General features: G+C 39.1%; 2 protein-coding genes across 2 annotated transcripts in view; one reads left to right on the forward strand and one right to left on the reverse strand.

Annotated features, from left to right (window-relative positions):
• The window catches only part of LOC139586481 (signal-induced proliferation-associated 1-like protein 3), a 34355-nt gene extending 22944 nt beyond the window's left edge, over positions 1-11411 (forward strand). Inside the window, exons 10-14 of the mRNA XM_071419913.1 lie at positions 1488-1593; positions 3186-3270; positions 5662-8100; positions 8634-8791; positions 8965-11411. Of these exons, the coding sequence (XP_071276014.1) occupies positions 1488-1593; positions 3186-3270; positions 5662-5811 (341 nt within the window). The 3' untranslated portion in view covers positions 5812-8100; positions 8634-8791; positions 8965-11411. The remainder of the gene's footprint in view (positions 1-1487; positions 1594-3185; positions 3271-5661; positions 8101-8633; positions 8792-8964) is intronic.
• Positions 6062-10110, reverse strand: LOC139586479 (uncharacterized). Its single transcript, XM_071419907.1, has 11 exons — positions 9927-10110; positions 9608-9838; positions 9490-9557; positions 8958-9402; positions 8434-8623; positions 7809-8260; positions 7709-7748; positions 7465-7646; positions 7008-7383; positions 6853-6872; positions 6062-6725 (listed from the first exon to the last, which is right to left on the reverse strand). Exons 1-11 carry the CDS (start codon positions 10108-10110, stop codon positions 6613-6615), a joined length of 2301 nt encoding a protein of 766 aa, XP_071276008.1. The 3' UTR covers positions 6062-6612.
• Positions 11412-14089: the final 2678 nt, after the last annotated feature.

Here is a 14089-nt window from a genome sequence, read left to right on the forward strand (position 1 = left end):
ATTTTAGGGCTGATTTTGAGCTGATTTTGGGGTGGTTTGGGGGGATTTTTGGGGGATTTTTGGGGTGATTTTGGGCAATTTTGGGGAAATTTGGGGAAATTTGGGTGGTTTTGGGGCATTTTGGGGATTTGGGAATAATTCAGGGTGGGTTGGGGGTGATTTTGGGGGATTTTTGGGGGGATTTTGGGGTGGTTTGGGGTGGTTTTTGGGGTGATTTTTGGGGATTTTTGAGGTGATTTTCAGCTGATTTTGGGGTGATTTTGAGGTGATTTTTGGGGATTTTTGGGGTGATTTTGGGGTGGTTTGGGGGTAAAATTTTTGGGATTTTTGGGGTGGTTTTAGTGAATTTCTGGGGAGTTTTGGGTATTTTTGGGGTGGTTTGGGGTTAATTTTGGGGTATTTTTGGGCTGATTTTGGGCTGATTTGGGGGTAATTTTTTGGCATTTTTGGGCTGATTTGGGGGGAATTTTTGGGGATTTTTGGGGTGGTTTTGGGGAATTTTTGGATATTTTTGGGGATATTTTGGGGCAGATTTTTGGGGATTTTTGGGGGATATTTTGGGATAATTTTGGGGGTATTTTAGGGATATTTTTGGGATATTTTAGGGATATTTTGGGTAATTTTGGGGATTTTTTTTGGATATTTTTGGGCTGATTTTTGGGATATTTTAGGGATAATTTTAGGGATATTTTGGGGATATTTTAGGGAATGTTTTGGGACATTTTTGGGGATATTTTGGTGCTGATTTTGGGTCATTTTTGGGTAATTTTTTGGTAATTTTAGGGTATTTTTGGGATAACATTGGGGCGATTTTTTGGAGGAATTTTGGGGCTGGTTTTTGGGGTATTTTTGGGATATTTTAGGGATATTTGGGGGATTTTTTGGCAATATTTTGGGGAATGTTTTGGGACATTTTTGGGGATTTTTTGGGGATTTTTTAGGGATATTTTAGGGATATTTTGGGGATATTTTGGGGATATTTTTGGGACATTTTTGGGATATTTTGGTGCTGATTTTGGGTGAATTTTGGGTGTTTTTGGCCGTTTCAGTGCAGCGAGCCGTGTCCCTGTTCTCTCTGGGGTAATTTGGGATATTTTAGGGATATTTTGGGGATATTTTAGGGTAAGTTTTGGGTATTTTTGGGATAATTTTGGGGATATTTTAGGGATATTTTGGGGATATTTTGGGGCAGATTTTTGGGGATTTTTTGGGGATATTTTGGGGATATTTTGGGGATAATTTTAGGGATATTTTGGGGTTATTTTTTGGATATTTTAAGGATATTTTAGGGATATTTTAAGGATATTTTAGGGATATTTTGGGGATTTTTTGGGGATATTTTAGGGATTTTTTTTGGATATTTTTGGGGATATTTTGGGGATATTTTGGGGATATTTTGAGGATATTTTTGGGCATATTTTGGGGTAATTTTAGGACATTTTTGGGATATTTTTGGGTGAATTTTTGCTGTTTTTGGCCCATTTTAGTGCAGCGAGCCGTGTCCCTGTTCTCTCTCGCCGACCCCGCCCTGAGCCCGGAGCCGCCCCCGGCCCCTCCCCCACCCCCGCGGGGAGCGCCCCTCCCCCCCCTCAGGTACCGCCCCCAACTCCGGGAACCCCAAAAATCCCCGGATTTGGGGGGAAAAATGGGAATTTATGGGGGGAAAAAGGGGAATTTTGGGGGAAGAAATGGAAATTTTGGGTGGGGGGAAAATGGGGAATTTTGGGGGGAAAAATGGGAAATTTGGGTGGGGGGAAAATGGGAAAATTTGGGGGGAAAATGGGAAAATTTGGGGGAAAACATGGAAATTTTGGGGGAGGAAAAAAGGGAATTTATGGGGAAAAATGGGATTTTGGGGAAGAAATGGAAATTTTGGTGTGGGGGAGGAAAAAGGGGAATTTATGGGGGAATAAATGGAAATTTGGGGGGAAAATGGGGAAATTTGGGGGGGAAAATGGAAATTTTGGGGGGGAAAATGGGAAATTTTGAATTGGGGGGAAAAGAGGAATTTATGGGGGAAAAATTGGAAATTTGGGGGGAAAATGGGGAATTTTGGGGAGAAATTTGGGGGAAGAAATGGAAATTTTGGGGGGAAAATGGGAAATTTTGGGGGATAAAATGGAAATTTGGGAGGGAAATGGGGAAATTTGGGGGGAAAGGAGGATTTGGGAGGGAAATGGGAAATTTTGGGAGAAAAAAGGGAAATTATGGGGGAAGAAATGGAAATTTTTGGGGGGGGGAAGGGGAATTTATGGGGAAAAAATTGGAATTTGGGAGGGAAAATGGGGAATTTTGGGGAAAAAATGGAAATTTTGGGGGAGGAAAAAGGGGAATTTATGGGGGAATAAATGGGGAATTTTGGGGGGGAAAAAGGGGAAATTTGGGGGGGAAAAAGGGGAAATTATGGGGGAAGAAATGGAAATTTTGGGGGGGGGGGGAAGGGGAATTTATGGGGAAAAAATTGGAAATTTGGGGGGGAAAATGGGGAATTTTGCGGGGAAATTTAGGGGAAGAAATGGAAATTTTGGGGGGGGAAAAATGGAAAATTTGGGGGAAAAATGGAAATTTTGGGGGGTAAAAATGGGAATTTGGGGGAAAAATTGAAATTTGAGGAACTTTTTCTGGGGGAAAATGGAAATTTGGGGTGGGAAAAGCAAATTTGGGACCCTTTTTAGGGGAAAAATTGGGAATTTGGGTGAGAAATAAATATTTGGGGTTTAAAGAAAGGATTTGGGGCAAAAATGAAATTTTTTTGAATTTTGGAATGGAATTTGGGGCAATTTTGGGGGAAAATGGGAATTTGGATGGAAATGAGAAAATCCAGGGGATTTTTAGGGGTTTAGGGAGGGAATTTGGGGCAAAAATGGGGATTTTGGAGAATTTTGGGATGGAATTTGTGAAAAAAGGGGAAATTTGGGAAAAAAGTGGAAATTTTGGGATGTTTGGGAGGGAATTTGGAGGGAAAAGGGGAATTTAAGGGTGGAAAAACCAAATTTGGGACCATTTTAGGCCACAAATTGGAAATTGAGGTGGAAAATGAGAAATTTTGGGGTTCATAAAAGGATTTTTGGTCAAAAAATGAATTTTCCTGGGATCGATTTTTGGGGCCATTTTTGGGGGGATTTTTTTCCTGAATTTTTTTTTCCCATTTTTTGCCTTTTCCAACCCCAAATTTCCCCTCCCAGCTCCTCCCCAGCCCCCCTGGATCTGCCAGGAAAAGTTTCCCAGTTGGAGGCGATGCTGAAGCAGCTGCACAGCGACCTGGAAAAGGTGAGGGCAGCCCCAAATTCACTTTTTTTCCACCCAAAATTCCCTTTTTTCCACCCAAAATTCCCTTTTTTTCCACCCAAAATTCCTTTTTTTTCCACCCAAAATCCTCTTTTTTTTCCCTCAAAAATTCCATTGAACTGGAGCCCAAAATTCCCTTTTTTTTCCACCCCAAAGTTCCCTTTTTTCCCTAAAAATTCCATTGAAATTGAGCCAAAAATTCCCTTTTTTTTCCCAAAATTCCATTGAAATGGAGCCAAAAATTCCCTTGAAATTGAGCCCAAAATTCCCTTTTTCCCCAAAAAAATTCCATTGAAATGGAGCCCAAAATTCCCTTTTTTCACCCCCAAAATTCCCTTTTTTTCCACCCCAAAATTCCCTTTTTTTTCCCAAAAAAATCCCATTGAAATGGAGCCCAAAATTCCCTTGAAATGGTGCCCAAAATTCCTGTTTTTCACCCCCAAAATTCCCTTTTTTTCCCTCCAAAATTCCCTTTTTTCCCCAAAAAAGTCCATTGAAATTGAGCCAAAAATTCCCTTTTTTCACCCCCAAAATTCCATTGAAATGGAGCCCAAAATTCCCTTTTTTTCCCTCCAAAATTCCCTTTTTTCCCCAAAAAAGTCCATTGAAATTGAGCCAAAAATTCCCTTTTTTTTCCCAAAATTCCATTGAAATGGAGCCCAAAATTCCCTTTTTTCCACCCAAAATTCCATTGAAATGGAGCCCAAAATTCCCTTTTTTCCACCCAAAATTCCCTTTTTTTCCACCCAAAATCCCCTTTTTTCCCCACCCAAAATTCCCTTTTTTTCCCCAAAAAATCCCATTGAAATTGAGCCCAAAATTCCCTTTTTCCCCCCCAAAATTCCCTTTTTTTCCACCCCAAAATTCCCCTTTTTTTCCACCCAAAATTCCCTTTTTTCCACCCCAAAATTCCCCTTTTTTCCCAAAAAAATTCCATTGAACTGGAGCCCAAAATTCCCTTTTTTCCCTCAAAAATTCCATTGAAATGGAGCCCAAAATTCCATTGAAATGGAGCCCAAAATTCCCTTTTTTCACCCCCAAAATTCCATTGAAATTGAGCCCAAAATTCCCTTTTTTTCCCTCCAAAATTCCCTTTTTTCCCCAAAAAATTCCATTGAAATGGAGCCAAAATTCCCTTTTTTCCCTCAAAAATTCCATTGAAATGGTGCCCAAAAATTCCCTTTTTTCCCCTCAAAAATTCCATTGAAATTGAGCCAAAAATTCATTTTTTTCCCCAAAATTCCATTGAACTGGAGCCCAAAATTTCCTTTTTTTTCCCCTCCAAAATTCCCTTTTTTCCCCAAAAAATTCCATTGAAATGGAGCCCAAAATTCCCTTTTTTTCCCTCCAAAATTCCCTTTTTTTCCCCCAAAAATTCCATTGAAATCCAAAATGAAATGATTCCCTCCAAAAATCCTTTTTTTCCCTAAAAATCCCCATTATTCCCTGACAATTCCCATTATTCCCTAAGAAATCAGAATTATTTCCTATCAAATATCAAATTTCCTATCAAAAATCACCATTTTTCCCTAAAAAAATTCTCATTTTTCCCTCTAAACCAGTTTTCCCTTCAAATCCCCATTTTCCCCTATAAATCCCAAAATCCAAAATTTCTTTATTTAAAAAAACCACAAAAAATCCACAAAAAATTTTCCTCAGTTTCCCTTTAAAAAATTCCATTTTTTCCCCAAAAATCCCCATTTTTTGCCCAAAAAATCCCCATTTTTTGCCCAAAAAATCCCATTTTTTTATTAAAAAAAATCCCCATTTTTTCCCCAAAAATCCCCATTTTTTCCCCAAAAAATCCCATTTTTTTATTAAAAAAATCCCCATTTTTTCCCCAAAAATCCCAATTTTTTCCCAAAAAATCCCATTTTTTTATTAAAAAAATCCCCATTTTTCCCCAAAAATCCCCATTTTTTCCCAAAAAATCCCATTTTTTTATTAAAAAAATCCCCATTTTTTCCCCAAAAAATCCCCATTTTTTCCCCAAAAAATCCCATTTTTTTATTTAAAAAAATCCCCATTTTTTCCCCAAAAAATCCCCATTTTTTCCCCAAAAAATCCCATTTTTTTATTAAAAAATCCCATTTTTTCCCCAAAAAATCCCATTTTTTCCCCAAAAATCCCCATTTTTTAATTAAAAACCACCCAAAATTTGAGATTTTCCCCAAACCCTCCAATTCCCCCTGAAACAGAAAAAACAAATTTCAAAAATCCCCAATTTTCCACTGTAAAAAACCCCAAAAAAATCGCTAAAAATTCACATTTTGCCTTAAAAATTCGCCGTTTTTTGCCCGAAATTCCCAATTTTTTTTGCTAAAAAGTGCCCAAAATTTGGGATTTGCCCAAAATCTGGGTTTTTTCCCCCAGGAGAAGCAGGACAAGGTTTTCCTGCAGGCCGAGGTGGCCAACCTGAGGCAGAACAACCGGAGGCTGCAGCAGGAATCGAACTCGGCCGCGCGGCAGCTGCGACGCATGGCCAGGATCTTCTCAGGAGCTTCTGGGCACCAGGAACCCTGAACTGGGATGGACTGGGAGCAACTGGGATGGACTGGGAGCAACTGGGATGGACTGGGAGCAACTGGGAGTGACTGGGATGGAGAAATCCCCATGGATCCCTTGGGATTGGCAGCTCTGGATCTTCTCCAGGATCTTCTCAGGAGCTTCTGGGCACCAGGAACCCTGAACTGGGAGCAACTGGGATGGACTGGGATGGACTGGGAGCAAACTGGGAGCAACTGGGATGGACTGGGAGGGACTGGGATGGAGAAATCCCCATGGAATTGGGATGGATCCCTTGGGATCGGCAGCTCAGGATCTCCTCAGGAGCTTCTGGGCACCAGGAACCCTGAACTGGGAGCAACTGGGATGGACTGGGATGGACTGGGAGCAAACTGGGAGCAACTGGGATGGACTGGGAGGGACTGGGATGGAGAAATCCCCATGGAATTGGGATGGATCCCAAGGGATCGGCATCTCCAGGAGCTTCTCAGGAGCTTCTGGGCACCAGGAACCCTGAACTGGGATGGACTGGGAGCGACTGGGATGGACTGGGAGCAACTGGGATGGACTGGGAGCAACTGGGAGCAAACTGGGAGTGACTGGGATGGAGAAATCCCCATGGATCCCTTGGGATTGGCAGCTCTGGATCTTCTCCAGGATCTTCTCAGGAGCTTCTGGGCACCAGGAACCCTGAACTGGGAGCAACTGGGATGGACTGGGATGGACTGGGAGCAAACTGGGAGCAACTGGGATGGACTGGGAGGGACTGGGATGGAGAAATCCCCATGGAATTGGGATGGATCCCTTGGGATCGGCAGCTCAGGATCTCCTCAGGAGCTTCTGGGCACCAGGAACCCTGAACTGGGAGCAACTGGGAGCAACTGGGATGGACTGGGAGCAACTGGGATGGACTGGGAGCAACTGGGAGCAAACTGGGAGTGACTGGGAGCAAACTGGGAGTGACTGGGATGGAGAAATCCCCATGGAATTGGGATGGATCCTTTGGGATCGGCATCTCCAGGAGCTTCTGGGCACCAGGAACCCTGAACTGGGATGGACTGGGATGGACTGGGAGCAAACTGGGAGCAACTGGGAGCAACTGGGAGCAACTGGGAGCAACTGGGATGGAGAAATCCCCATGGAAATCCCCATGGAAATCCCCATGGATCCCTCAGGATCTTCTCAGGAGCTTCTGGGTACCAGGAACCCTGAACTGGGACGGACTGGGAGCAACTGGGATGGACTGGGAGTGACTGGGATGAACTGGGAGTGACTGGGAGTTCCTGGGATCCAGAATTTTCCTCCTGGGATGGAGAAATGGGATCTGAGGCCTCTCCTGGAGATCCAGAAGCTTCCATGGAGATCCAGAAGCTCCCAGAAGGGTCCAAGTCCTTCCTGATGGGATCAGGAGCTCCTGAGGGATCCAGAACCTTCCATGGAATTCCAGAACCTTCCATGGAATTCCAGAACCTTCCATAAGGGACCAAGAACCTTCCTGTGGATCCAGAACCTTCCAGAGGGACCCAAGATCCTTCCTGTGGATCCAGAACCTTCCATGGAATTCCAGAACCTTCCATGGAATTCCAGAACCTTCCATGGAATTCCAGAACCTTCATGATGGGACCCAGAACCTTCATGATGGGACCCAGAACCTTCCATGGATTCCAGAACCTTCCAAAGAGGACCCAGAGTCTTCCTGGAGATCCAGAACCTTCCGTGGATTTCCAGAACCTTCCAAAGAGGACCCAGAACCTTCCATGGAATTCCAGAACCTTCCTGAGGGATCCAGAACCTTCCAGAGGGACCCAAGGTCCTTCCTGTGGATCCAGAACCTTCCATAAGGGACCAAGAACCTTCCAAAGAGGACCCAGAACCTTCCATGGAATTCCAGAACCTTCATGATGGGACCCAGAACCTTCCTGAGGGATCCAGAACCTTCCATGGAATTCCAGAACCTTCCATGGAATTCCAGAACCTTCATGATGGGACCCAGAACCTTCCATGGATTCCAGAACCTTCCAAAGAGGACCCAGAGTCTTCCTGGAGATCCAGAACCTTCCGTGGATTTCCAGAACCTTCCAAAGAGGACCCAGAAGCTTCCATGGAATTCCAGAACCTTCCTGAGGGATCCAGAACCTTCCATAAGGGACCACCTTCCAAAGAGGACCAAGGCTCTTCCTGGATGGAGATCCTGAACATTCCAGGAGCTTCCAGAAGCTTCCAGAAGCATCCAGGACCTTCCATGAAATTCCAGAAGCTTCCATGAGGGACCGAGACTCTTCCTGTGGCTCCAGAACGTTCCAGAATGTTCCAGAAGGATCCAAAACCGTTCCTGTGAATCCAGAACCTTCCATGGCGTTCCAGAACTTTCCAGAAGGATCCAGAACCTTCCATACTGGACCAAGACCCTTCCTGAGGATCCAGAACATTCCAGAAGGGTCCAGAACTTTCCATGGAATTCCAGAAGCTTCCAGAACCTTCCATAGGAGACCAAGACCATTCCTGGTGGATTCCAGAACCTTCCAGGGGGAACCAAGACCATTCCTAAAGATCCAGAAGGTTCCAGAACCTTCCTGGTGGTTCCAGAAGGTTCCAGAACATTCCATGGAATTCCAGAAGGATCCAAGGCTGTTCCTGAACCTTCCAGAAGGACCCAGAACCTTCAAGGGGGAACCAAGACCATTCCTAAAGATCCAGAAGGTTCCAGAACCTTCCTGGTGGTTCCAGAATGTTCCAGAACATTCCATGGAGATCCAGAAGCTTCCAGAAGGACCCAGAACATTCCATAGGAGACCAAGACTCTTCCTGTGGCTCCAGAACATTGCAGATGCTTCCAGAAGGATCCAAGGCCGTTCCTGAAGGATCCGGAACCTTCCATGGAGTTCCAGAACCTTCAAGGGGGAACCAAGACCATTCCTGAAGATCCAGAACATTCCAGAAGGATCCAGAACCTTCCTGGTGGTTCCAGAATGTTCCAGAAGGATCCAGAACCTTCCTGGTGGATCTCAGAACATTCCAGGGGGGACCAAGACCATTCCTGAAGATCCAGAATGTTCCAGAACTTTCCAGGAGGCTCCAGAACCTTCCTGGTGGTTCCAGAATGTTCCAAGAACGTTCCATGGAATTCCAGAAGGATCCAAGGCCGTTCCTGAAGGTTCCAGAACCTTCCAGGTGGATCTCAGAACGTTCCAGAACGTTCCAGACTCCTCCAATGGATCCAGAACATTCCATAGGAGACCAAGACCATTCCTGAAGATCCAGAACCTTCCCAGGAGCTTCCAGAACATTCCAAGGGGGACCAAGACCATTCCTGAAGATCCAGAACCTTCCTGGTGGTTCTAGAAGGTTCCAGAACCTTCCATGGAATTCCAGAAGCTTCCAGAAGGACCCAGAACCTTCAAGGGGGAACCAAGACCATTCCTGAAGATCCAGAACATTCCAGAAGCTTCCATGAGGGACCAAGACTCTTCCTGTGGCTCCAGAAGCTTCCAGAAGGATCCAAAACTTTCCATGGAATTCCAGAACATTCCAGAAGGATCCAAAACTTTCCATGGAATTCCAGAACTTTCCAAGACGTTTCCAGGCGCTTCTTCCACAGGGTTCCAGAACCTTCCATGGCATCCAAAAATTCCAGAACTTTTCACGGAATTCCAGAAATTCCAGAACTTTCCATGGGATTCCAGAACTTTCCAGAACTTTCCACGGAATTCCAAAAATTCCAGAACTTTCCACGGAGATCCCGAACTTTTCAGGGAATTCCAGAACTTTCCATGGGATTCAAAGAATTCCAGAATTTTCTATGGAATTCCAGAACTTTCCAGAACTTTCCATGGAATTCCACAAATTTCAAGGGGGGGGATCCAGAACTTTGCAGAGATCCCAAACTTTCCATGGAATTCCAGAAATTCCAGAATTTTCCATGAAATTCCAGACATTTCCAGGTGCTTCCATTGGGATTCCAGAACTTTCCAGAAGGATCCAAAATTTTCTATGGAATTCCAGAATTTTCCATGGAATTCCAGAACTTTCCAGATGTTCCCAGGTTCTTCCACTGAGATCCAGAAATTCCAGAATTTTCCATGGAATTCCAGAAATTCCAGAATTTTCCAGGTGCTTCCACGGGGATCCAGAACTTTCTATGGAATTCCCGAAATTCCAGAATTTTCCATGGAATTCCAGAATTTTCCATGGAATTCCAGAACTTTCCAGGTGCTTCCACAGGATCCAGAACTTTCCACGGGAATCCCAAAAATTCCAGAATTTTCTACGGAATTTCAGAACTTCCAGAATTTTCCATGGAATTCCAGAATTTTCCATGGAATTCCCAGAATTCCTTGGGAAAAGGGGGGGAGGGGCCCCCCCAGGGCAATAAGAGCCCCTCCCCCCTCGTTAGGGGAGGGCTCCAATCTTTAATTCATGAATAATAATTAATAATTAATTAATTAATAATGAGGAATAATTAATAATAATTAAGGAGCTTCCAGGCGCGGCAATCCAGGCACTTTGATCCCAAAAAATTCCTAAAAAATTTCCTAAAAATTCCCTAAAAATTTCCTGAAATTCCACAAAAAATTTCCTAAAAATTCCCTAAAAAATTTCCTAAAAATTCCCTAAAATTCCCCTAAAAATTCCCTAAAATTTCCAAAAAAATTCCCCAAAATTTCCTAAAAATTCCTAAAAAATTCCTAAAAAATTCCCCTAAAATTCCTAAAAACTTCCCTAAAGTTTCAAAAAATTCCAAAAAATTTTCTAGGAATTTCTTACAATAAAAAAATCCCAAAAAATTCCTTACAATTTCCAAAAAAATCCCTAAAAATTCCCAAAAAAATTCCCCAAAATTTCCCTAAAAATTCCTAAAAATTCCCAAAAAATTCCTAAAAAATTTCCGAAAATTTCCCTAAAAATTTCCCTAAAATTTTCTAGGAATTTCTTACAATTTCCAAAAAATCCCTAAAAATTCCATTAAAAATTGGCTAAAATTCCTTAAAATTTGCTAAAAATTCCCTAAAAATTCTGTAAAAATTCCTAAAAAGTTCCTTAAAACTTCCCTAAAAATTCGCATTAAAATTCCTAAAAAATTTCCAAAAATTCGCATTAAAATTCCTAAAATTTCCTAAAAAATTTCCAAAAAATTCCTAAAAATTTCCTAAAAATTCGCATTAAATTTCCTAAAAAATTTCCAAAAAATTCCTAAAAAATTTCCAAAAAATTCGCATTAAAATTCCTAAAAAAATTTCTTTTACAAGTCCCTAAAAATTCCTTTAAAATTCCCAAAATTCTCTTAAAAAATCCTAAAAATTCCCTTAAAAATCCTCAAAAAATTCCCAAAAAATTCCTAAAAATTTCCTAAAAATTCGCATTAAAATTCCTAAAATTTCCTAAAAAATTCCCAAAAATTCGTAAAAAATTTTCTTTTACAAGTCCCTAAAATTCCTTTAAAATTCCCAAAATTCTCTTAAAAAATCCTAAAATTTCCCTTAAAAATCCTCAAAAAATTCCCAAAATTTCCTAAAAAATTTCCAAAAAATTCCTAAAAATTTCCTAAAAATTCGCATTAAAATTCCTAAAAACTTCCCTAAAAATTCGCATTAAAATTCCTAAAATTTCCTAAAAAATTTCCGAAAAATTCCTAAAAAATTCCCAAAAATTCCTAAAAATTTTCTTTTACAAGTCCCTAAAAATTCCTTTAAAATCCCCTTAAAAAAATCCTAAAATTCCCTTAAAAATCCTCAAAAACTTCCCAAAAATTCCTTAAAAATTCCCTTAAAATTCACTAGAAAATTGTAAAAAAATCCCTAAAAAATTCCTTAAAATTCCCTAAAAAATTCCCTAAAAATCCCCAAAATTTTCCTTTAAAATTCCCTTAAAAAATCCTTAAAAATTCTGTAAAAAACCTTAAAAATTCCTAAAATTCCCTAAAAATTCCCTAAAATTCCCTAAATTATTTCCTGGAGCGGCTCAGGGTTCGAATCCCCTCCCCCTTCATTCCCAAAATCCCAAAAATTCCCAAAATTCCCCCAAAATTCCCATTTTTTAAACACTATATTTGTATAAATGGCACCGTTTTTATCCCAAATCCCGAATTTTTTCCCCATTTTTTTTCTCCTTTGGGATGAGGGGAAAATTCCCAAATTTTCCCCCAAAAAGTCCCAAAAAATTTGGGATTTTTCCTCTTTTTTTTCCCTCCTTTTTTGTCTTATTTAATCCCCTCCCCTTTCCCTTCGCGTTCCCGGGAAATTTGGGTGGATTGGAATAAAAATTCCCAAAAAATTTTGGTGTTGGAGTTTGGATTTTGGGGCGAAAAGGGAAAATTTGGGTAAAAAAAGGGAATTTTGGGGGATTTTTAATGAAATTTTTGGGGTTTTTCCTGAAAATTTTCAGGGATTTTCCATCAAATTTTGGTGAAATTTGAATTTTTTGGGGATTTTTCCTGAATTTTTTAAAATTTTTTCTTAATTTTTTAAGGGATTTTCCTGAAATTTTTTGGTTTTCCCATCAAATTTTGGGAAATTTTAAATTTTTTGGATTTTTCCTGAATTTTAAAAAATTTTTCTTATTTTTTGAGGGATTTTCTTGAAATTTTTGGGGATTTTCCATCAAATTTTGGGAAAATTGAATTTTAAAATTTCATTTAAAATCTGAGATTTTTCCTGAATTTTTTTGGGATTTTTCTGAATTTTTTTTAAATTTTTCCCATTTTTTTTGAGGATTTTTCCATCAAAATTTGGGAAAATTGAATTTTTAAAAATTTCATTTAAAATCTGGGCATTTTCCTGAATTTTTTGGGATTTTTCCCCGAATTTTTTAGGAATTTCCATCAAATTTTTGGGAATTTTAATTTTTTAAAATTTCATTTAAAATCTGGGATTTTTCCTGAATTTTTTTGGGATTTTCCATCAAATTTTGGGAAAATTTAATTTTAATATTTCATTTAAAATCTGGGATTTTTCCTGAATTTTTGGGGATTTTCCTCAATTTTTTTTATTTTTCCCGAATTTTTTGAGGAATTCCCATCAAATTTTGGGAAAATTGAATTTTAAAAATTTTAATTTAAAATCTGGGATTTTTCCTGATTTTTTGGGGATTTTCCTGAATTTTTTGAGGATTTTTCATCAGATTTTGGGAAAATTTAATTTTAAAATTTCATTTAAAATCTGGGATTTTTCCTGGATTTTTTGGGGATTTTTCTGAATTTTTTGGGGATTTTTCCTGAAATTTTTGAGGAATTCCCATCAAATTTTGGGAAAATTGAATTTTAAAATTTTCATTTAAATTCTGGGATTTTTCCTGATTTTTTGGGGATTTTTCCTGAAATTTTTGGGGATTTTCCATCAAATTTTGGGAAATTTTAATTTTTTAAAATTTAATTTAAATTCTGGGATTTTTCCTGAATTTTTTGGGGATTTTCCTCAATTTTTTTTTTGATTTTTCCTGAATTTTTTGAGGAATTCCCATCAAATTTTGGGAAAATTGAATTTTAAAATTTTCATTTAAATTCTGGGATTTTTCCTGATTTTTTGGGGATTTTTCCTGAAATTTTTGGGGATTTTCCATCAAATTTTGGGAAATTTTAATTTTTTAAAATTTAATTTAAATTCTGGGATTTTTCCTGAATTTTTTGGGGATTTTCCTCAATTTTTTTTTGATTTTTCCTGAATTTTTTGAGGAATTCCCATCAAATTTTGGGAAAATTGAATTTTAAAATTTTCATTTAAAATCTGGGCATTTTCCTGAATTTTTTGGGATTTTTCCCGAATTTTTTAGGAATTCCCATCAAATTTTGGGAAAATTTAATTTTTTAAAATTTCATTTAAAATCTGGGATTTTTCCTGGATTTTTTGGGGATTTTTCTGAATTTTTTGGGGATTTTTCCTGAAATTTTTGAGGAATTCCCATCAAATTTTGGGAAAATTTAATTTTAAAATTTTAATTTAAAATCTGGGATTTTTCCTGAATTTTTGGGGGATTTTCCTCAATTTTTTTTTATTTTTCCTGAATTTTTTGAGGATTTTTCCATCAAAATTTGGGAAAATTGAATTTTTAAAAATTTCATTTAAAATCTGGGCATTTTCCTGAATTTTTTGGGATTTTTCCCGAATTTTTTAGGAATTTCCATCAAATTTTTGGGAATTTTAATTTTTTAAAATTTCATTTAAATTCTGGGATTTTTCCTGAATTTTTTCAGATTTTCCTCAATTTTTTTTTTATTTTTCCCGAATTTTTTCAGGATTTTCCATCAAATTTCAGGAAATTTCAATTTTTTAGATTTTCCTTAAATTTTTTGGGCGATTTTCCT

This window comes from Agelaius tricolor, unplaced genomic scaffold (assembly GCF_023055355.1).
Source record: "Agelaius tricolor isolate 1412-34295 unplaced genomic scaffold, bAgeTri1.0.p SCAF_119, whole genome shotgun sequence".
Taxonomy (NCBI): domain Eukaryota; kingdom Metazoa; phylum Chordata; class Aves; order Passeriformes; family Icteridae; genus Agelaius; species Agelaius tricolor.